Source organism: Raphanus sativus, chromosome 7, assembly GCF_000801105.2.
Source record: "Raphanus sativus cultivar WK10039 chromosome 7, ASM80110v3, whole genome shotgun sequence".
Classification (NCBI taxonomy): Eukaryota; Viridiplantae; Streptophyta; class Magnoliopsida; order Brassicales; family Brassicaceae; genus Raphanus; species Raphanus sativus.
Window position 1 is genome coordinate 4,944,901 of NC_079517.1, and position 22,846 is coordinate 4,967,746.

Sequence of the window (22,846 nt, forward strand, 5' to 3'; positions counted from 1 at the left end):
TTGAATTTCTGATCAGAAACAAAAAAAAAACTCTTTGAATCAACTACAGTATATCAGACGGAACTAATAAACCGGTACTAAAACAAATTCGATTAGAAAACCATTCTAAATAAATTTTTTAAAGAACATAGTCGAGTCCAATTATGGCCCAAATATTTAGGCCCATCACATCTAACATGTTTCAAGCCCATACAGACTTAGGGTTTCCAACAGACTCTCTTCTTCTGCTCAAGCAGTTCTATAAAAACCTCGTGGTTTGGTTAACAACCTCCATAAACCCTAATTACTTCCGCCACTCTTTTTTACTTGGTTGCTAGCTAAAAAGATGGGAAGCGACACCGAAGCAGAGAAGTCGATTCAAAAGGAGAATAAGAAGAAGGTTATCTCTCTTGCCCCTATCGCTAAACCTCTCGCCGGCAAAAAGCTACAGAAGAGAACATTTAAACTCATTCAAAAAGGTACCAATCTGATACATCCCCATTCGCATTAGTGTTACTTTTTTTGCCGAGATTCTCGAACCTAAGACATATCTGATATTGTACTCTGTTTGTCTCAGCTGCTGGAAACAAATGCTTGAAGAGAGGCGTCAAGGAAGTTGTCAAGAGCATAAGACGTGGCCAGAAAGGGTTCGTTTTCTTTTTCATGATTCTCTTTTTTCTTTTTGAGTGCATTATATGTTAGTTTCTTTGTGTGAAAGCCGTGTACAATTAAGCCGATGCTCTGGATTGAAAATAATGAATGTAGCATGGTACTGTACACGAAAACTGAGCTATGGATCGACATGTCTGCCATCTCTGAGTTTTTAACTGATTAGACGGCCTGGTTTAGATCCACATTCTATCATTTTAGTATGCATTTCGTACATTATAATGGCATCTATTATATTGTGAAAGCCCGTGTATAATTAAGCCGATGCTCTGGATATTTAAATAGAATGAAGGTAGCATGGTACTGTGCACGAAAACTGAGCTTTGTTGCGGATTGACATGTCTGCCCTCTTTGAGTTTTTGTGATCAGAGGGCCTGGTTGAGATCCACATTCTATGTTTTTTTTTTGCTTGGATTTGATTTTAGTTTAGTATTCTTCGATGTTCTTTGTAAAATCCGTGTACAATTAAGCCGATGCTCTGGATTAAACATAAATGAATGTAGCATGGTACTGTATACGGAAACTAAATCACGAGTTTGAAATGTCTGTGCCCTCTCTGAGTACCTAATCGGTTCTTTGATTTGCGGGCCTGGTTTAAACCCACATTTTCTTGTCTATTTTTTTAGCTAGAAAATAATGATTTGTCTGTTTCTTTGATGCTACTTCGCTATTCCTATGATTTGTTTGTTTAATAGACTGTTTTTGGTTTTGCAGATTATGTGTTATAGCTGGAAACATATCTCCCATTGATGTGATTACCCATCTTCCAGTCTTGTGTGAAGAAGCTGGTGTTCCATACGTCTACGTTCCATCTAAAGAAGTAAGCCAATGTTCTAATTGTTAATCTAATCTTAATACGGATCTTTTTACTCGTGTCTAAGACTTGTCAATTGTATGATGTTTATATTTCAGGATCTCGCGCAAGCCGGGGCAACAAAACGACCCACTTGTTGTGTCTTGGTCATGCTTAAACCGGCCAAAGGTGAACTAAGCGCGGAAGATCTTAAACAGCTGAAGACAGACTACGAACAAGTCTCTGACGATGTTAAAGAGCTTTCAACTTCAGTAATCTGATTAGGCACTAGAATCAAAGAAACACATGTTGCGCCTTATAGTGGCACACATGTTGTGCCTTATAGTGGCTAATTTGGTATTGAATATGATGAGAGTGATTAAGGCCCCCTTATAATGATTTTTGGGTTTTGTACTAGCGATTGTAATTTAGGATCATAAAACATTGTTTCTTTCTATCAAGTGATGTTTGATTGATGGTCTACTAGTTAGTCACATCTATATTATTAAAGTTGAAGTACAAAATGGAGATGTTTGGAAACAAGGATAATAGAATAAATGAGATATGTTTAGTAATATGGATAGTAGAATAAATGAGATATGTTTGGCAACACGGATAGTAGAGATGTGTACTTTCTTTTATTTACATATTTAGCCATTGTATTTTCAGTAAATTAATAACAAATGAGAATTGATTGGAAACATGAATAACATAATTAATACTTCTTTTTATTTAAACATTTAGCTATTGTTTTTATAATAAATTAAACAACCTTCTTTCTATATTTCTTTTTATTTAAAATTATGTCACTATATTTACAATTCTTTTTATTTAACATTCTTTATGGTGAAAATAAAAACACAAACTGAAATATAAATAGTATATTATGTAAAACAATTTTAAAAACAGTATTATTACCTTATTTAGTTTTGTCAAATATAAAATTTCAAGAGTTCAATTTTCAAAAAAAAATATCATAAAATTAATAATAACTCATAGAAAACTAATGCAAAAAAATTTAAAACTTTGAAACATGGATAAAAGTATGTCAAGAAGAAAAATAAGAAGAAAAAATAATGGCTTATGTTATTAATAAAAATTGGAAATCCATTATATCAGTTTTAAAAAATATACAAAATAGACTAATCTAATTACCTAAAAACATTGTTTTGACTAAAATAATCATAAAATAAAATTTAAATTTTATATACATATTTCAAATCAAAATAATAATTTAAAGTTGATTTATATAAAAAACTGTTTTAAAATATTCATATATTCAAAAATTATTTTACTAAAATATTATCCAATAACCATTATTAAAAAAAATGCCAGAGAAGCATATAGTTTACTAGAGACACTCTATGTGTCGAATTTATTATAAAGAAAATTTCACTATGATAAATACATTCAATAACTACAAACAAATAATATATTTCATAAAACTGAAAAATAATACCCGCGCTTTCGAAGCGCGGATCAAAATCTAGTCATTAACTACGTTTATAACATCTTGAAATGTCAAAATACGCGTGCACAGACAAGTTTGGCCGAGATTCTTATTTTCGTTGGCAGCTGTCAGCAAGTAGGTTTTTAGATTCTGATTCCGCACGCCACTAGGTGGTGGTGGGGTCTAGAATCGAGAGTTGAATAGTACAAAAATACGGTGGTCCAACTGAAAGAAAATGATAATTATGTAGGGGTATCGTAATAAAAACTTGAAAAGTAGTAACTCTATCACACAACAGTACTTAAAAAAATATCTGACTTGTCAGCTCTCCCACCTATCACGCAGAGTCAATCTGAGAATGGAGGAGTCACGAGAATCTCCGGCGGATCACGGCTTCTACATGCCGGCGGAGTGGGAACCTCATGCTCAAACCTGGATCGGTTGGCCTGTATACTCTCTCTCCCTCTCTTGTATAATAACTCCATATACGTAGAAAATGAATGTTTGTTCCTTTTTTAAAATTTTTTTGGAAACATTGATGAACGTTTGTTCCTTGATCGGAGAAAAGTAATTGAAGGCGATTCTGTAGAACTGGATCTCTCTCGCTGTTTATAACTTCTGCATGCGATTTTCGTTTCCAGTTTTTTTTTCTTTTCTTGATCCTGCTCGCTTTGTTTAATCTCATTCGTTTTTTTTTTTTTGGCTTTTCTGAAGGGTTTAGCTTCTAGTTTAAGTTTTGCTGTTTATTACTCTTCCTCATCAAAGTCTGTTGTGACATGTTTCAGTTCAGTTTAGCATATAGATTTGAAATAAGGTAAAGCGATCTGTGGCATCGCAATCTATAAACACGCTTTTGTGATATATCTTGGATTTGTGGTTTTTATTCTGAGTTTCTGATCATAAACAATGGCTGCAGGAACGGCAAGATAACTGGCGTCACAACGCTTTGCCTGCACAACGAGTGTTTGTGGATGTTGCAAAGGCGATCTCAATGTTCGAGCCTGTTACAGTCTGTGCAAGCTCCGCTCAGGTGTGTTTACTTAGTTAGAATCATTAAACAATGAATATATATTTTAAAAAAAAAAAATCATCGAATTCGAGTCTCTGTTAAAAATATTCTTCTTTTTGTATTTGTTTTTATGAATGTTTAGTGGGAAAATGCAAGGAAACAACTTCCAGAGGAGATCAGAGTTGTTGAGATGAGCATGAACGATTCTTGGTTCCGCGACTCTGGACCAACTGTGACCTTCTTTTCCCTTCTCTCTTTTTATCCTCCATTTTATAAACTTTTTACCTAATCGTGTTTGCTTCTCTCTCTCTGTTTCTCAGTTTGTTGTGCGGAAAATACCATTAAAGCTCAGTTCCCTAACCCGAAACATCGCTGGAGTCGACTGGAATTTCAATGCCTGGGGAGGTAAAGGTTCTGCGGTTTTCTCTTCTCTAGAACTTTGTTAGTTACAAAGCTTGACACTCTTTTTTTGGACTTGGACAACAATGGGCAGGAGCTGATGATGGCTGCTATAATGATTGGAGTCATGACCTCCTAGTTTCAAAAAAGGTTCATAACCGTTATAGCAACATTTACTCCATCAGTAGCATCATGTTTCAAATACTGATCTTTTCTTCTCCTCCTCCATCAATCAATCAGATTCTCGCTGTTGAGCGGATTCCAAGATTTCAGCACTCGATGATTCTTGAAGGAGGCAGCATCCATGTCGACGGCGAAGGTAAACCTCGAAACCTCAACAACCAAGTCTTGAGTTTATTATTTTCTTCAGTTAAAGCTTATTCTCTGCTGTTTTTCAGGTACATGTCTTGTGACTGAAGAGTGTCTCTTGAACAAAAACCGGAACCCTCACATGAGCAGAGAGCAGATAGAGGAAGAGCTCAAGAGATATCTCGGAGTACAAACATTCATCTGGCTTCCTCGTGGTCTATACGGTAACTGTAACTCCCACTTCACTCACTAACTCTCTAATAGAAACCGGGTATCTTATATTTTTTTTGTTTTTTTTTTGCAAGGTGATGATGACACAAACGGCCACATTGATAACATGTGCTGCTTTGCTAAACCAGGAGTAGTGTTACTGTCTTGGACAGACGATGAAGCTGATCCTCAATACGAAAGATCAGTGGAAGCTCTTTCGGTTTTCTCAAACTCTGTTGATGCTCGTGGCAGGAAGATTCAAGTCATCAAGCTCCACGTCCCTGGACCGCTTTATATGACCGAAGAAGAATCCTCTGGAATCATTCAGGCAACGAGTTCTTTTATAACTAAATTTATTTAAAAGAAACTCAGACTTTTGAGATTTTACATCTTAAAATACATTTGATAATGTTAGTCGCAATGTTGCAGGAAGGTGAAGCTAAAGCAAGGCTTGCAGGGACAAGACTAGCAGCATCGTATGTGAACTTCTACATAGCTAACGGAGGAATAATCGTGCCGCAGTTCGGTGACGCAAAACGCGATGAAGAAGCGATTCGCGTCCTCTCAGAGACGTATCCTCATCACTCGGTAGTTTAACAATCTCTTTTTGATTCATAAAAATAAAAATGTAAGAGTGAAAGAAAAAACTAATCGGTTTGACTCTTTGTTTTCTTCTTGGGGAAGGTTGTGGGGATCGAGAATGCAAGAGAGATCGTTCTAGCTGGAGGAAACATACATTGCATTACGCAGCAGCAGCCGGCGGAGCCTAATTCCGTCGCCGTCAACGGCCATTGACGGTGTTCTTCGCAGGAATGAAGATACTCCCGCTCCCGCTCCCGCTCCCGGGATTTTATGAATCCTGTATTCGATTTAGAAGAGTGAACCAGAACTGTTGTATTGTTTCTAAAACCGGATCGGTTTAATATTAGTAAAACCATTTCTGTCGGTTTAAATACCAAATTGAAAATAAATTTTTTATTGGACCCAAAAAGGTGATGGTTGTCTTCTTGGTACGACTTTTTCTGGTTAAAATATTAAAATATTTTCTAGTAATGGTTTGTTACCAGAACCAATAAGCTAATGGCAACAAATTAATTATGACTAATTCACTTATTGAAATTGAATGCTTAACTCTTAAAGTTAAGGCGAGCTGGTGCCCGTCTCGTAGAGCTGACATTGAATGCTCAACTCTAGAGGATACGAAGAAAGAGACGAAATGCGAATCTGAGAAGGATCTTCGTCGTATTGAAAGGTTTCAATAGAGGAGACTGAGGAAGGAGAAACTGCATAGTATGGGGTGTTCGTTCTCGGGACTGAACGCGCTTTACGACGCCGTCAACGGAGGCGGCGACGTCTGGATCAACGAGAATCGGTTCAGAGTCGTGAGGCAGCTCGGCGAAGGCGGTTTCGCGTTCGTCTATTTGGTGAAGGAGATCGTCGCCTCCGACGGTCTGGCGAATAAAGTCAAGGATCCGTCTCATCGCTCCGGTTAGTATTGATTACTTCTCTCGGATTGTGCGCTCCCATTCGTGATTGCTATTCTGCGTTGAATCTTAGCTACTACTGTTTCGGTTTGCCTAACTTCATCGTGGTTTTGAGATCAGGCAGTGAGCTTTGTTTTAGGAATCAAGCTAAATCAATGTTAGGGTTTAAGCTCGGAATATGCGAATCTTTGTACCACATAGAATGACGTTAGAGCTTTTAGAGCAAACAGTTTCGATCCTGTGTTAGGACTCTGTATCAACCAATTTTTTTTTATCTTTAATAGCTCTTGTAGAGATTGGTTTATCATTTTTTTATTGGCACTAAAGCTTAACTGCTTCTTTAAGACATCTTTCATCTTTGTACCATGAGTCCATGACTAAGGTTGATTTTTTATTTTTTTAATCTGTGATTTGCTTTTAGCTGATGGAACTTATGCTGTGAAGAAAGTTCTGATTCAGAACAAGGAGCAGCTGGAACTGGTGCGGGAGGAGATTCGTGTTTCATCCTTGTTCAACCACCCTAATTTGCTTCCTCTCCTTGATCACGCCATTATCTCTGTTAAGGTTAGTAGATAAGCACAAACCTTCTTGTGGGATTGTTTGTTGGATTCTATGGCTATTCTGTCTCTGTAGTTTTCTCATGTAAAAAAGTGTGTTGTTTTTTATTGATATGGTTAGGACGGCCAAGGGGCTGCTTGTAAACACGAGGCCTTCTTGCTATTTCCTGTTCACCTTGATGGGACCTTACTGGATAACTCCACTTCTATGAAGGCTAGAAAGGAATCATTCTCAACAACTGATGTTTTGCATATATTTCGTCAGGTAACTGAACTCTCTTTTTTTTTTAATTCCATATTTGATTTTCTGTTCCCCTTAAATTGCAAGTGCTTTGATTGCTGAAAGTTATTATTCCACTGCAGCTTTGTGATGGACTCGAACACATGCACTCTCTGGATCCACCATATGCTCACAACGATGTCAAACCTGGAAACGTGCTTTTAACACGTAGAAACGGACAGCCTCCTCTTGCGATTTTGATGGACTTTGGGAGTGCTCGTCCTTCACGGAAGCAAATCCGCTCCCGTCAAGAGGCTTTACAGTTACAGGTTCTATATCCATCCCTTATTCATACTCATCACAAGCTTCTATTCGTATTATAGTTATAATTCATTTCTGATCGGTCATGAAATTATTTTGCGCTGTGAAATTTTTCATGTTTTCTTGACTTCAATAGGAATGGGCATCTGAACATTGTTCAGCACCGTTTCGAGCTCCCGAGCTCTGGGACTGCCCAAGCCATGTAGATATCGATGAGAGAACAGACATCTGGTCACTAGGCTGCACATTATATGCAATAATGTAAACACGATTATCATCCCTCTAAGATTCAACAAGTCACGTACTTAGTTAACTGACTGAATATATGAGTTTTTTTTTTTTGCAGGTATGGTATGTCTCCATTTGAATATGCACTTGGAGAATCTGGTGGAAGTCTTCAGCTAGCAATCGTGAACGCTCAGATTAAATGGCCAAACGCAGGACCAAAGGCTTCTTATCCTGAAGCTCTTCACCAGTTCGTGACTTGGATGTTGCAACCTCAGGCCGCGGTTCGGCCGCGCATTGGCGATATCATTATCCACGTCGACAAATTGATCGCGAAATTCACCAAATGAATCTCCTTTATTCTAGTGGTTTTTGAAAGTAGTAAAAGAAATGTTCACTAGGTGCATACATGGGTACACACAAACGCATTGTCTCTCTCTCTTTTATTTACATGTTTAGGTATTAGATACATTCGTCATGTAATTTGAAACTATTAGGTTTCGTTGTCTTCTGTTTCTCTTTACTTGTGGTAAGTGGTAACCAATAAATTTACTGACGAACAAAATATATATTTATGTAAACTATTCACTACATTTCATTTTAATTGTCTGTTATAAATTTATACACACAGATTAATAAAAATGTGATTTTATATATTTTCAAAATAAAAATACAACTACTTATACGTTAAACTATATTTCAACAAATAAAAAAATAAATTAGAGAATGTTATTAACAAATTTTGCATTTAAATTTCAAATATTTATATATTTTCAAAATAAAAATACAATTATTTATATATCTAACTATATTTCAGCAAATAAAAAAGTAAATTGAAAAATATTATTAATAATTTTTGCACTAAAATTTTAAAACAAAAGTTTCTCCATAAGATAACAATTAAACTGAAACGGAGAGAGTAGTTTCTAATAATGGTTTTAATGATTTCTTTTATTCTCGTTACGAAACATATAACGTAGAGTATAATGTTGTTGTGTAATAAAGCAGTGTTCACTAGGTGCATGGGTACACATAAATACATAGCCGTAGACATGACATGTTGTTGAAGGAGTTATTCCCTATTTAAATGAAATTATTGTTTTTGTATAGATGAAGATATGTTGACAAATATATATTCCACATGTATAGTTGTACGACCTTTTACTGTTACGGATTTGAGTCACTTCAGGGAAACAAAAAGAAATAAATAGTGTAAGTCAATTTATGGAAGATAAAGGTCTGATCCCCATTTATTTCACAGTCAGTAAAACTATTAATTTCGAACGTAACTTCTTGCTTCTGTGACTCTAAAGTACAAAGATCTACAGTTCCCCACTTCCCCACATAAAAAATGATGATCGTACCTTTATACTTATTCCTCTCTGCGGCTCTATATTTCCATTTTCAGAAACTTCTGATATTTTAACCAATAAACCCAATATTTATCTAATAAAACTGACGATATGAATTTCAGTTATTTGGATTTCTTTGTACCAAACTTTCATAAATAATATAACGTTTTTTTAAAAAAATAGCGATTAACTCCATACCTCTTAGATATTACAGAATGATAACTGAAATTCAAGTGGTAGCCTGCACTGGAACTAAAGTATTAAACTAATCCTGATATAGGTAAATTTACTGCAGTGCATGTGAAGTATATTTAATTTGCTATTGTGACATAGCCAGCAAGAGCTGTTTGAACTTTTTGAGGAAGAGAGAAAGGACTTAACAGCAGTAGATTAAAGAAAGACAGAACAGCGCAAGTCACAGGGATGTAGTAAATTCTAGTACTTATTTACTGTCGATTACCCATTTTCCAATTATTTTCTCACCAGACTAAAGTTATTCTCCCCAACCATATTGATTTAATTGGATAGATTGCAAAAATATATAGAAACATAGTAGAAACCCAACATAATAAAAAGCTTGAAAACATTCTTCCTTTACACTTTGATTCAGCTTAGGAACATTCTTCCCTTACACTTTCCTTCGTTATAACTGTGTTGTCCTCTATACTTTAATGTAGTATTAAAATATAAAATGACATTGGTTAATGATTAGAATTGGTACATTGTATATGTCCATTCTCTCTTTTTTTTTTTTTGAAAATTGGCTATATATGTCCATTCTCAATTGCTCAAAGAAAAGTATATGTCCATTCTCTACTCTCACTTTGAATATAATATCCCAAAGCATTGGTGTAACTTTACAATACAATCGTTCCCTGTGTAGCTAGAAGGGATAATAAGCATTTCTATTACACACGATGAGAGTAGTGTACAAGAAAGAAATGAATTAAATTCTAATTATGCACTTTATTGTATAGTCTTTTCTTTATGTGAAAGGATAAGTTCCAATATTACAAACTCAATGACACCTTAGTAAAACTATCTTGTTTTAAGATATAGTACGAAGCTTTAAGTTATTGCATTTATAAAAGATACAGTGTGAAGTTGTAAGTTATTGCACCCTCTGCGAGATAAGATATTTCACTTTCTCTCCTTCACGACTTCTAGCTGGACTCTTGCTGTTCTCAATCAACTCTCTCCATTTATGGCACTCGCGTCTCTCTTTCTCTCTCTAAGTTCTTAACTCAATGCTTGCTGAGATTTAATGAAACTGTTTTTTTTTGGGGGGGGGGAGGATGGGGTTAAATTTTTCACTAAATCTGTAACTACAAAACGTAAACATGGATGATATATAAGAGTCATAATCTTAATTTGAGTACACGAAAACATAACCTTTTAGTGGACTCTGTTTGTTTCTATCTAAACTAGCAAGATTATGAAATATATTGTGTTTAGCTTATTTAAATATGATAAAGAGAAAAGATTTAATTACGATTAAAATTGTGTTTCTTCAAGCTCTTTTTTTTTGCTAAACTGTTTTTCTATTTTGTTAAAATTTTAGTTATTGGATGGGTATAGTCCTGGGAAGCGGGTCGGATCCGCCCCGCCAGACCCGCCCCGCAGCGGGTTTGATTCATTTTTGATAATTCAAAGACTACCCGCATGACCCGCTACAACTTGGCTGTGAAACCCGCACCCGCCCCGCATTAATCAAGCGGGTCAAGCGGATACCCGCCAGAAAAAAAAAAAAAAAAAAAAAAGCAAACGACAAACAAAACTCAAACATGTTCAAAAGTCTAAAGTCTCAACAAGCATTACACTTTCAAGTTTCAACAAACACCAAACCATAATAAAGTCTGAGATACGATACTAACTGCATAAGTTATGGTCCAAACTGAAATGAATTTTAAAAACAAATTACACAGAGTTCTTCCTTCTTGGTCTTGCAACAAACTCTTTTCTCAGAGTACCTAAATGGTTAAAAACATAATAAATGTTCAGAAAACAGATGAGATGAATGCAAAGTTTAATTAACTATCACTTACAAACGACTCTAGCGTAGGCGAGCTCTCATCTTCAGCATTAGGATTAGGATCAGTAACCTCTGTTTCTGCCCAAACAAGCAAAACATAAATGAAGGTAAATGAAGGTAAGTGAACACAAAATAAGTACTAAACTGTGAAAGAAATAACATAAACTTACCACTGTCATACGGCTCAAACCCACGAAGCCAATTACGAGCACAGATCAACGCCTGAACATTTCGTGGGAGAAGACAGCTTCGATACTTATTTAAAACTCGTGAGCCAATGCTGAAGGAGGACTCAGATGCTACAGTGGTTATAGGGATACTTAGAAGATCAGAAGCCATAGTAGCCAAACCTCCAAAACGATGAGAGTTGTCTTTCCAGTAGGCCAAGACATCTAAATTTGGAAAGGCCATCATGTCCACCGGTGGTTCGTCCAAGTACATATCCAGTGCCGATTTCCCACTAGCACTAACATTCCTCAAGCGAAAGTTGTAGAAGTCCTACACCGAAGCAAAAAAAAAATAAAGTATCACTAAGAATCCATAAATAAGCAACTAAATAAATAGTAGACACTTACATCATATGGAGATGCTTGAGTTTCAGCCACTGTTATGTTTTCACTGGGCAAGGGAGTTGCTTGAGTAGCTACGATGCTGTAGGCTTTGAAGAGATGTTTCAGTTTCTCAAACACATGATCCACCTTTTGTTGAGAAGTACTCTCATCTAGCTTTGAGAAGCAATACTCTAGTAGAGACAACTTAAATCTAGGATCAAACACTGCTGCCATTGCAAGTATCACACTGTACTCACGCCAGTACTTGTCAAACTTAGCTTTCATTCCTCTAACCATCTCCACAATAACCTCTGAACTACTGTCCTCATGCGATTTCAGCCACAACTCAATCTTGTACACTTGCATAAAATACAAGTTAGAGGTAGGATAGGTCGAACCTGAGATCAAGTTGGTTATCTCATCAAATGGTTGAAGCAGCTCACATATTTGAATGCCCAAATCCCACTCTGTTTCTGTAGGCAGAAGCTTGTAGCTTGGATCAATCCCTAGATAACTGTCAAAGGCCAAACGATACTTGATACCTCGATCAAGCATTTTGTAGGTTGAGTTCCAACGGGTTGGGACGTCTAGTGTCAATCCAGCCTTCTGATCTATCCCAGCAGAATCCACACAACTTGCAAACAATTTTCTTCGAGCCTCTGAAGCTTGGACATGCTTGATGCTATCTCTGATTTTTCCTAAAGAATCCCCCATCACCTTTAACCCTTCTTGAACAATCAGGTTTAGTATGTGGGCAGAGCATCTGATATGAAAGAACTCCCCTTCGCACACCAAATCCCTTTGTAACACAAGCTGCCTCTTCAATATGTTTTGCATGCTGTCGTTGTTGCTTGCATTATCCAGAGTCAAAGAGAAGACCTTTCTCTCTATTCCCCACTCTTTCAAAACCTCTAAAATCTTCATAGCTAAATCAATTCCAGAATGTGGAGGAGGCATTGCGCAAAAGGCCAGAATCTTGTTCCTTAACTTCCAGTGGCTATCTACGTAATGTGCAGTCAAACAGATATACCCTTCCACAGTAATAGCAGTCCACAGATCAGATGTGAAGGAGATTCTACCAGGGATTTGAGACAATTCCAACTTCAACTTAGACTTCTCAACCTCATAAAACTTAAACACATCTGATGCAGCTGTCTTCCTAGAGATGAACTTCACATCCGCATTCAAATACGACCAGATGTTCCTAACTCTACCGTATTCAACATAGGAGAATGGGAGATCATGTTCGATTATGCATTTAGCTACCATTTCACGAAAAACACCCTGATCAATCTTCCTAGCTTGCAGTTTCCCTTGCGCAGTAAGCATCATAGCACCCAAATCCCCACTAACAGGCACTCTATTGCAAACTAGCGAATGCCTATTGTAATTGGAGGTACCTTGTTTGTGTGGTTCATACGCATAATCCTTGGTGCAGTGATTACACTTCGCCCTTAACTCTGGAACCCCATCAACAACTTTCGTGATCACAGAGAAGTTGTCCCACGCAGCTGATGTCTTCTTCCTCTTCCCCTGACTTGATTCCTCAGAAACTTTCGTTGGTAAACTCGACGCCTCGCTACCCACACTCGGAACACTCGGATTTGGTGTCGTTTTCTCACCATCAACTCCATCTTGTTTCACAAACTCCATGTCGGTACCTGTAAAAAAAATAAAAAAAATGAGAGAGACAAACTTCGAGAGACAGAGAACCGTGGAAATGGAAACAACAAAGACAAACTAAAAAGATAGATAATTGTGAGACAGACACCAAGCGAGTAAACTAGAGAGAGACAGTTCCGTGAGAGAGAACACAATACACAAACTAAAGATACAGAGACAGAGAGAGACAGCCGTGAGAGAGACAAAAAAATACAAGAGACAAACTAGAGATCTACAAACTAAAGAGAAACAGCAAGAGAGACAGACAATAGTGAGACTAAGACAGAGAGACTAAGAAACTAAGAGACAATAGAGAGCCAAAAATACCTTGTTTGTTGTTATCGAGCAAGACTGAACCGTGAGAGAGACGAAACTGGTGACTGAGAGACCCAGAAGAGGCTCAAAGTCGACGGTTTGGAACTTTGGATCAGCAGAGAGCCAAGAGAGAGTGAGAGAGTGAGAGACTCGATTTAGGGTTACGGCAAAGAGAAATGAAAACTAAAGATTAGGGTTTTCAGATTGGTTTTGTAACATAAAAGACTGAAAACCACACACAGTTACATTTTAAAAAAAAAAGACGACACACACTAATAACCTAGAATACAAAAACGACACTAGCCAAATCTAATAAAAACAGCATGCTTTCTATATAAGCGGGTACCCGCTAACCCGTTTCTAGAATTACCATAACCCGCACCCGCCCCGCCTTTTATTTAGCCGATCCGCCTGGCCCGCGACTTTTGAAATCAAAATTTTTTTAAGCCCGCACCCGCCCCGCAGCGGGCCTAATGGGCCGGGGCCCGCGGGTTTTGAACCAAATTCCCAGCACTAGATGGGTATGTTTGTCTTGTATTATTTAAGTCAAATATATTAATTTTAGGTTGTGAGCTGTATTTTGGGTCAGAAAGAGGATGAGAGATAAATAGCATTTCCCAGGTGTTTTAAATACAACCTCTTCTCCATGTCTATCTCCATCTCTCCCCACCCAACTCCCTTATCTTTTCAAAAGTCAGCCTCCTTCAGTTATCTTTAGGTTTCTAGGAAGAGAAAAAACAAGTAATTTCCATTTTTCCTCTTTTGCAAAGAATTATATTTCCTTTTTACAAAAAAAAAACTTTTTTACAAAGCAATTAATTCGTATTATTTTGAAATAAAAACTTGTTAAAACCCCTCTTACATCATCCAGCCAGTGCTTATACATGCATTCACACACGCGCTTACATATATAAATAGCTTCTTGTGGTGACGGTCATACACTTTAGGGTTTTTTCATTGTTGGTCTCTTTTGTTGGGTCTTTTTGTTTCCTCTTCTGTTATTTAAATATATATACACTAAAAAGAGTAGTGATTTATATAAAAAATGGAGTCTGGAAAGATCTTTGGATCCGAAGAGGAGTCTCGCAGCTGTGAATCTGGATGGACAATGTATCTAGCCTCACTCTCTAATGATCATGGCCAAGACTGTTACTATGATGATGATGGTGATGAAGATAGCGATGGTGGTGATTCAATGGACTCTGATGCATCTTCTGGTCCTATGGAAGCCACTGCAAATCTCAAACTTCCTCAAGAGATCGCCGAGCAGAATTCTATAAAGAAAAAGATTAAGAAGACTAATGAAGAGATGGTTTTGGTGGAGACCAGGGTTCACAACAACAATCATGATGATGATGATGATGATGATGATGATAATCAGGAATTTGATCATGATGATGGTAATGATAGCTATAGTGCAATTCATAGTTACGTTGGTCCGATCGGTTAGACAAGAAGGGCTAATTTGATTTTATGATTTCATGTTTATGTTTACTTAATTTATGTTCCAGTGTTTTCTATTTATATGATCGAATGTTCTGTCCTCATGTCGTTTACGTTTTTAGGTTTAATGATGAAAATTATTTTCTTCCTGCTAATTAATTATATATAGCCCATTTGATTACTACTGTTACAACAGTAGCGGTGATTATAGTACTAATACACAGTGGTTAAAGTGATGATGAGGGTGACTATGGCGATGAATGATAATGAAGTAGCTAGGGTTTCTTGAGATGTACATCAATGCATCCATTATGGGTTTCTTAATGGTTACCATAGTACACCCATTATGTAAATGCATAAATGCCTCTTACTAATTTCTATATTCTGTTTATATTCATTTTTACTACTAGTCTACTACTACTAATTAAAATAAATATACATAATACTTTATGACACATAATAAGAATATCATGATGATCTTCCCACCAATATTGTGTTTTTTTTGGTTTTAGTATTAACTACTATTGTGATGATTGATGTTAAAGAATTGGCACAGTTGTTTTTATGAGCTCGTAACCTTATTAAATCAGGATGTGTATTAACAATTCAGGAAGAATATTACACTCGTAATCACATTTTTAAGATACTTTGCTCACTACATCTCGTCGCATTCATCATGAGAAATTTTTTATATATTAGAAACAAAAAAAAATTACAACATATAACAAATAAATTGTGAATTGTTTATCTATTTTATAATGCACAATTCTACATGCAATAATATAGTTATATACATTGGACCAGAACCGACGAGTTAGTCTGCAACTGTTGAAGCCTCTGTGAATGTTGTACTAGTAAAAACCATTACACAAACTGGTTGAACAAATGTCAAAAAAATCTCTGCCGGTACAAGAAATGAGAACACTTAAAAAGAAAAAAAAATGTTGCATAGATTTGGTTCATAAACTATGGACACATACACACACGTGCACACAGTATGAGTTGTATAGAATTGAGAGATCGAGACATAAAATGAGAACCCATCATCTTTGGTTGTATCTTAAGTACAGACAGGGTAACATGTTTCGTGACCATGAGGGACATATCTCTTCTGCACGTGTATCTCTCTGCAATTCCGTTTTATTTTCTTTGTTTGTCGTTTTACCCCAATTTTTTGTGACATTTGTTCACATACATCCTCCTGCAGTAACTACACAACTACAAGATTTGTTTCCCAACTTTTATTTAGGACTTGATCCAGAGAATGTTTAGAAAAAGTCTATGGGTTCCACATAGATGGTTTCTAATTCAGTTAAACATATATGGTTACAAGTAAATGTTTCGATAGATGTATTTAAAAACACTTAAAATTTTGGTTTAGAAACAATACGATTATAGAGTGGAGACTGAAGAGTATCCTTTCGTACTCCCAATTTTTTTTTGGTGACATTTGTCCTTTTACCCCCATCTATATTTTTGAAACATTTGTCAGTAACTACTAACTACACAACTACAATTTGATAGCTTGATACTAACGTCGAATCAATTCTGAAACTCACCAAGATTTGTTTCCCAACTTTCTTTCCATTTTATGCTTGTTTGTCATGCCAACACAAGAACACTTTTCAATGATGGACCGTGTACAGAAATGCAGCATCCTCCATCTAAGCTTGCTGAAGCTCACAGCATAGTTTTTGGCTCAGTATGGGACAGGTTTTCTTAAGGTTTTGATGGAGGAAGTGGTCAAAGTCGTCCACCAAAATTGACAAGATTGTTTAATAGAACCAGATTTTATAGAGAGTTCAAAAAAATCATGATTGAATGATCGGAGATTTTGTTTTTCAAACAAACAAAAACAAACTGTATATATAAAGGCTATCCTCTATTGCTTAAACCATCGTCACATCACATGGCTCACACAATGAGGCGAAAATACAAGATAAAAAATAAACTAAGATAAAGGTTGACTCAATCCAAACATTGAATATACATATTCTTCAAGATAAAGACAAAATTATATATAGACGATGCTTACCAATCCATTTACCATATATTGTCGCTACTAGTTGTTGTTCTCTGGCTCTTCCTTTGCTCATAGTCTATCATCTGTAGGCAATTCATAACGACAAACAGGACATGTGTTCCTCGTTTTGAGCCACGGTACAATGCATTCACCATGGTACTTATGATCACAAGGCAGCCCAACAGCTTCGGTACCCATATTCATCTCATCTTTACAAACCGCACAGACGGCACCTTCATCCTTCTCAGCAACCAACTGAACCATTGGGAGATCCTTGACGAAAGATCTAGACGTTGGAGGGAGACGGAGGTTGGCAAGACCGGCTTGAGAAAACTGTTCAAACAACAAGTCGTACTCGGGTGCATTAATGTTAATATCGTGATCACCACCACCGATAAAGATCTCTCTGTTTTCCACATCAAAGTTGATCTCTAGCGTGTGAGAGTTCAGCAAGACTTCCCACTCGAGATTCCCCGAGCCCTCTGCTCTTTCCCCTGTGGCTAAACCTTCTGAAGAGATCATCGGTGAGATGGAGATAGAGACCGAAGTACCGTCGTCATCATCGATATCAGCTTCTGCAAAACCGGTTAGTATCTCAATCTCCCTTTCATCCTCCAAACCACCATCATCAATTTCTGCAAAACCGGTTAGTATCTCTCTTTCATCCTCCAAACCATCACCACCACCATCATCATCAATTACTGCAAAACCGGTTAGTATCTCCCTTTCATCCCTCCCACCATCAACTTCCTCCCAATCAAAATCCTCAGGACTATCTTCTACTTGGAGTGAATCCCAACAAAGAGGTATAGTCACACCAACATCATCATCATCATCATCATCATCATCATTCAAATCGATCCCCCACATCTCTCTCTCATTCTCATGATCATCATCAGAACCAGATTCGATTGTAATCAACCGGATATCACTTCCCGGCGATATGATATCCTCAAGCACGGAATCCCTCCTCTCAACGAAGAGATCATCATCATCATCATTATTGTGGTTGTTAACATCAACATCGCTACTATCATGACCTATATTCTCAATAAAAACGCTTCCGGATCCCATTCCTAATTCAATAACCATGTCGCAGTTTCCTTCTACCACACCACGAGGTTCCGTACCATCGTTATCATCACCATAGATATCAACGTGAGGAAGAGTTACCTGAGACTGCTCGACACGCTGGCGCGACGGATCCATGACGAAGATCACGCGTGTATGAGAAAGATCAAATAGAAACTATAACTGAATCGGAGATCAATTCGTCGCCGGGATCAACGGCGGCGGAGGAATATTCGGTGCGCGAGAAATTGAATCGGTGATATGAGTGAGGCATGATAAGATCCGCCTAAATGGGCTGGTTTGGGACTATCTCGGCCCATATACGGCCCGTCTTTTGATTATTTAATTTTTCTTTTCTTTCGTGGCAGCATTTATCATGCCTTTATTATTTGACTAGAAAAAGGAATATAATTTTTTAGCGAGATACTTTTGGACCAACCAAAAAGAGGAATAGTGAGACAGTTGTCGAATAATGAGTGGGCCGCGTCTTAATCGAGATCGCCATCGAAAAAGAATTAAAAAGAGAGAAGGGCATAAGTCCAGGCACGTGAGAGAGGCCACGTCAGCAAAAAACAGTGTGGAAACAGAACAAAAGAAAACACATCTTCTCTTTTTTGAGTCTTCTCTCTCTCACTCGGATGGCATCATCTCTATTAATAACTCTCTCCACAGCTTTCGCTTTCACGTATTATCAATGACCCATAAACCGACAGGTCACTCGAGAAAGGACACCACATGCCCTCTCCTTCTATTCCCATCTTAATTTATCTTATCTTCTTCATTTTCTCATTAATAAATATTAGAGTGTTCATTTAACAAAACTAATATCCCACCATTATTTTTTAATCATCATTTGTAATTTGAAAGCATCTTGGTAGTGACAATTTTCCAGTGTTATCTTTAAAATTTTTAATTTTTTTAATAAATTTTACACTAGAGAGCAACACATTCACTACTGTGTGCTATTTATTAACCAAGGGACTAGGAAAATAACATTATTCACAATATGACCCACCAGTTTTCTTTACTTTACCTCGAATTTGTGACCCTGATATTGTCTGTCAGAGTTAAAAAAAAAACAGGGACCCAGAATGGGTTAATATCTCTCACGTGATACCATCACGAGAAAGCGACCGGTCACCACCGCTTCTCTCTCTTTACAGGCACGTGCTCTCACGTCTCTCCTCTCCTCCCATTTGCCCGCACAAAAATCTCACTAGCTTTTCCCAATCCCATACTCTAATTTAAAACCATAAGATTTTTTTTAACCATAAGTTTCTTTAAAAATATTTTTGGATCAAGTATTGATATTGAAATTTATTGTCAAGTTTACTCGTTTTTTGCTGCATGTCTTGGGTATTTTTACTATGATATTGAGATTTTTAACGTTATTCGTGGGTATATTACAAAAGCAATACTCCTATTTTATAAGTTAACGGCAACGTTTGGAGTTAAACGGCGTCACGGGGTTCAACAGTGCGGCGACTATAAGGAGAGTAGAGATGACGGGACCCACCGCACGCGAGACGGTAGGCAGTGTGGCAGTTTAACGGCAGGGAATGGGCACACGTGACTATGCTGCTCCTCTAAATCTCACTTTCACCTTCTTCTGTTTCCTTTTTTACGGCTTACAACTATTTTCTTCTTTTTACTGAACTTACAACTATTTTTCTTGCGATATTTGAACAGTCTTTTCTTTTTGTTTGACATAATTAATTGATCATATTTTCACAATTATCACTGAAAACAAAATTCTTATTTGAACGATAGCACAATTCTACAATGAATAGCTATGACTATACCAATAATCCTGATATATACAAAATTAATTATAAAAACTATCTCTATAATATTATCTGAGAAGTCAGTTTCCTATGTGTCGCGCTCACGTTAACTCTCACGATGGTTGATTACGCTGATACCCTTAATGAATTAAAAAAATTACATTTAGATACTATTATTGAAATTTTTATTTAGTTTCTTTTTAAATTTTTCCAAATAACATATATAATAAAAAGGAAACATTTATAAAGTTTTTTAAAAAAATTAAAAACGAAAATATATATTTATATAATATGATTTCATTAAAAAAAAGAAATTTCACAAAATAGAAATATTCCATTTAAGACTATTTTAAATAACATAAAATATACTTTTGAAGTAATAAAATATTTATCTATATCTATATTTTCTATTTGTATATAATGTGATTTCGTAATCTATAAATTATATTTTACTTATATAATATGATTTCTAAAATACAATCACAAAAAAATTAAACTGTTTATTTTAAAGAGATATTAAAAATAAAGTAAAATTAACTTTTGATCAAATAATTAAAATATTTTAAATTAACATAACACTATATAATTTAACAAGGTAGATATATTATATATTATCATTATTAAAAATGTTTTTTAATATTAAATTTTATGTTTTATGTTTGTCACAGTTAATATAACCATAATCAAAATACCAACGCAAATCTGAATTCTCATTTTTAGGATTATTTGCATAAATTTCAGTTTACCATTTAATATATATAAGACATAAAATTATTTAAATATTTTAGTTATTGTAAATATTGATATGTGTTCATGAGCTTCCAAAAAGTATTAGTTACTTATGTAAGTAACTTCCAATTGATTATTGTTTTACTTTCTAATATTTTATTTTAAAAATCAACATATAGTTTAATTTTTGTAATTTGGAATCAAATATTTAGTTTATTTTTACTTCATTCTAAGCACAATATATCTTAAGTTATACATAATCTTCCTCAAATATATTTACATATCTAAGATAACAACCAAAGTAAAAGCAAATAATCATAATTTTTCATATATTTAAAATAAAAAAATATTAGTTGAATTTAGAGAAATTGATTGATGCAATCCAATATACCCAAATGATAACTTATTTAAAATCATATGCCTGATTAAAATAATATAATATTATTAGTATAAATTATACATACAAATTATAAATTAATTCAAAATTAAAATTAAATAACAATCAACTATTGTAATATATTTAATTTATAAATATTTGTATTTGTGTATGAGCACGGGAAAATCACCTAGTAGAAGAGTAAAACGTTATTTGAGAAGTCAGTTTCCTATGTGTCGCGCTCACGTTAACTCTCACGATGGTTGATTACGCTGATACCCTTAATGAATTAAAAAAATTACATTTAGATACTATTATTGAAATTTTTATTTAGTTTCTTTTTAAATTTTTCCAAATAACATATATAATAAAAAGGAAACATTTATAAAGTTTTTTAAAAAAATTAAAAACGAAAATATATATTTATATAATATGATTTCATTAAAAAAAAGAAATTTCACAAAATAGAAATATTCCATTTAAGACTATTTTAAATAACATAAAATATACTTTTGAAGTAATAAAATATTTATCTATATCTATATTTTCTATTTGTATATAATGTGATTTCGTAATCTATAAATTATATTTTACTTATATAATATGATTTCTAAAATACAATCACAAAAAATTAAACTGTTTATTTTAAAGAGATATTAAAAATAAAGTAAAATTAACTTTTGATCAAATAATTAAAATATTTTAAATTAACATAACACTATATAATTTAACAAGGTAGATATATTATATATTATCATTATTAAAAATGTTTTTTAATATTAAATTTTATGTTTTATGTTTGTCACAGTTAATATAACCATAATCAAAATACCAACGCAAATCTGAATTCTCATTTTTAGGATTATTTGCATAAATTTCAGTTTACCATTTAATATATATAAGACATAAAATTATTTAAATATTTTAGTTATTGTAAATATTGATATGTGTTCATGAGCTTCCAAAAAGTATTAGTTACTTATGTAAGTAACTTCCAATTGATTATTGTTTTACTTTCTAATATTTTATTTTAAAAATCAACATATAGTTTAATTTTTGTAATTTGGAATCAAATATTTAGTTTATTTTTACTTCATTCTAAGCACAATATATCTTAAGTTATACATAATCTTCCTCAAATATATTTACATATCTAAGATAACAACCAAAGTAAAAGCAAATAATCATAATTTTCATATATTTAAAATAAAAAATATTAGTTGAATTTAGAGAAATTGATTGATGCAATCCAATATACCCAAATGATAACTTATTTAAAATCATATGCCTGATTAAAATAATATAATATTATTAGTATAAATTATACATACAAATTATAAATTAATTCAAAATTAAAATTAAATAACAATCAACTATTGTAATATATTTAATTTATAAATATTTGTATTTGTGTATGAGCACGGGAAAATCACCTAGTAGAAGAGTAAAACGTAATAAAAAGATGTGGGACCCGCAATAATCGAGAGGTGTGAGTTGGCCACGTGATGGATGGGAGGCAGCCAAAAGGTTTCTTATCACGTGATACGGCGTGATTCACGCGGCGCAACCGCCACGTGTCCTTTTCCGATCCGACCTTGTAGGTTAAATTTTCGTTTTTAGCTAATTTAATACTCCATCATTTAGTTATTTAATCCCTTGTCTTACCATAGGACACATGATACATAATCTACTATTGTTAACTGATCCCTAAGAGGATTCCTGTGCAAATGTACAGAGGAATGTCCGTAATACAAATACATTTGTTTTTCTTGAAATCCAGCTTCTTATTCTTCTTTTCAAATTACTTTATGATTATATTATTAAGAAAATAACAATGATTAGAGACAACTAATAGACCTCTTTAGAAGGGAAGAAAGAAGAAA

At 34.9% G+C, this 22,846-nt stretch overlaps 5 protein-coding genes and 3 non-coding genes across 8 annotated transcripts; 7 read left to right on the forward strand and 1 right to left on the reverse strand.

The window, feature by feature from the left end:
• The first annotated feature begins 257 nt into the window (after positions 1-257).
• On the forward strand, positions 258-1,915 carry LOC108818409 (H/ACA ribonucleoprotein complex subunit 2-like protein). Its single transcript, XM_018591374.2, has 4 exons — positions 258-458; positions 557-626; positions 1,363-1,468; positions 1,561-1,915. The coding sequence occupies exons 1-4, from the start codon at positions 326-328 to the stop codon at positions 1,720-1,722; spliced, it is 471 nt and encodes a 156-aa protein (XP_018446876.1). The 5' UTR covers positions 258-325; the 3' UTR covers positions 1,723-1,915.
• LOC130498225 (small nucleolar RNA snoR100) lies at positions 733-838 on the forward strand. The gene has a single exon (XR_008937146.1). It is a non-coding gene; the product is annotated as a small nucleolar RNA snoR100 (small nucleolar RNA).
• LOC130498226 (small nucleolar RNA snoR100) lies at positions 933-1,041 on the forward strand. Its single transcript, XR_008937147.1, has one exon. It is a non-coding gene; the product is annotated as a small nucleolar RNA snoR100 (small nucleolar RNA).
• Positions 1,140-1,256, forward strand: LOC130498224 (small nucleolar RNA snoR100). Its single transcript, XR_008937145.1, has one exon. It is a non-coding gene; the product is annotated as a small nucleolar RNA snoR100 (small nucleolar RNA).
• A 1,255-nt stretch (positions 1,916-3,170) lies between the features above and the next one.
• LOC108818074 (agmatine deiminase) lies at positions 3,171-5,824 on the forward strand. Its single transcript, XM_018590932.2, has 10 exons — positions 3,171-3,339; positions 3,808-3,921; positions 4,043-4,132; positions 4,221-4,305; positions 4,394-4,449; positions 4,540-4,618; positions 4,698-4,832; positions 4,914-5,146; positions 5,248-5,406; positions 5,503-5,824. The coding sequence occupies exons 1-10, from the start codon at positions 3,250-3,252 to the stop codon at positions 5,611-5,613; spliced, it is 1,152 nt and encodes a 383-aa protein (XP_018446434.1). The 5' UTR covers positions 3,171-3,249; the 3' UTR covers positions 5,614-5,824.
• A 135-nt stretch (positions 5,825-5,959) lies between these two features.
• On the forward strand, positions 5,960-8,218 carry LOC108818076 (uncharacterized). The gene is made up of 6 exons (XM_018590933.2): positions 5,960-6,306; positions 6,724-6,866; positions 6,981-7,124; positions 7,223-7,408; positions 7,537-7,661; positions 7,747-8,218. Exons 1-6 carry the CDS (start codon positions 6,111-6,113, stop codon positions 7,973-7,975), a joined length of 1,023 nt encoding a protein of 340 aa, XP_018446435.1. The 5' UTR covers positions 5,960-6,110; the 3' UTR covers positions 7,976-8,218.
• A 5,979-nt stretch (positions 8,219-14,197) lies between these two features.
• Positions 14,198-15,127, forward strand: LOC108816859 (protein SUPPRESSOR OF PHYTOCHROME B 5-like). The gene has a single exon (XM_018589421.2). It carries the CDS (start codon positions 14,583-14,585, stop codon positions 14,985-14,987), a length of 405 nt encoding a protein of 134 aa, XP_018444923.1. The 5' UTR covers positions 14,198-14,582; the 3' UTR covers positions 14,988-15,127.
• Positions 15,128-16,794: 1,667 nt separating this feature from the next.
• LOC108814307 (uncharacterized) lies at positions 16,795-18,342 on the reverse strand. The gene has a single exon (XM_018586847.2). It carries the CDS (start codon positions 18,210-18,212, stop codon positions 17,073-17,075), a length of 1,140 nt encoding a protein of 379 aa, XP_018442349.1. The 5' UTR covers positions 18,213-18,342; the 3' UTR covers positions 16,795-17,072.
• Between the last annotated feature and the right edge of the window lie 4,504 nt (positions 18,343-22,846).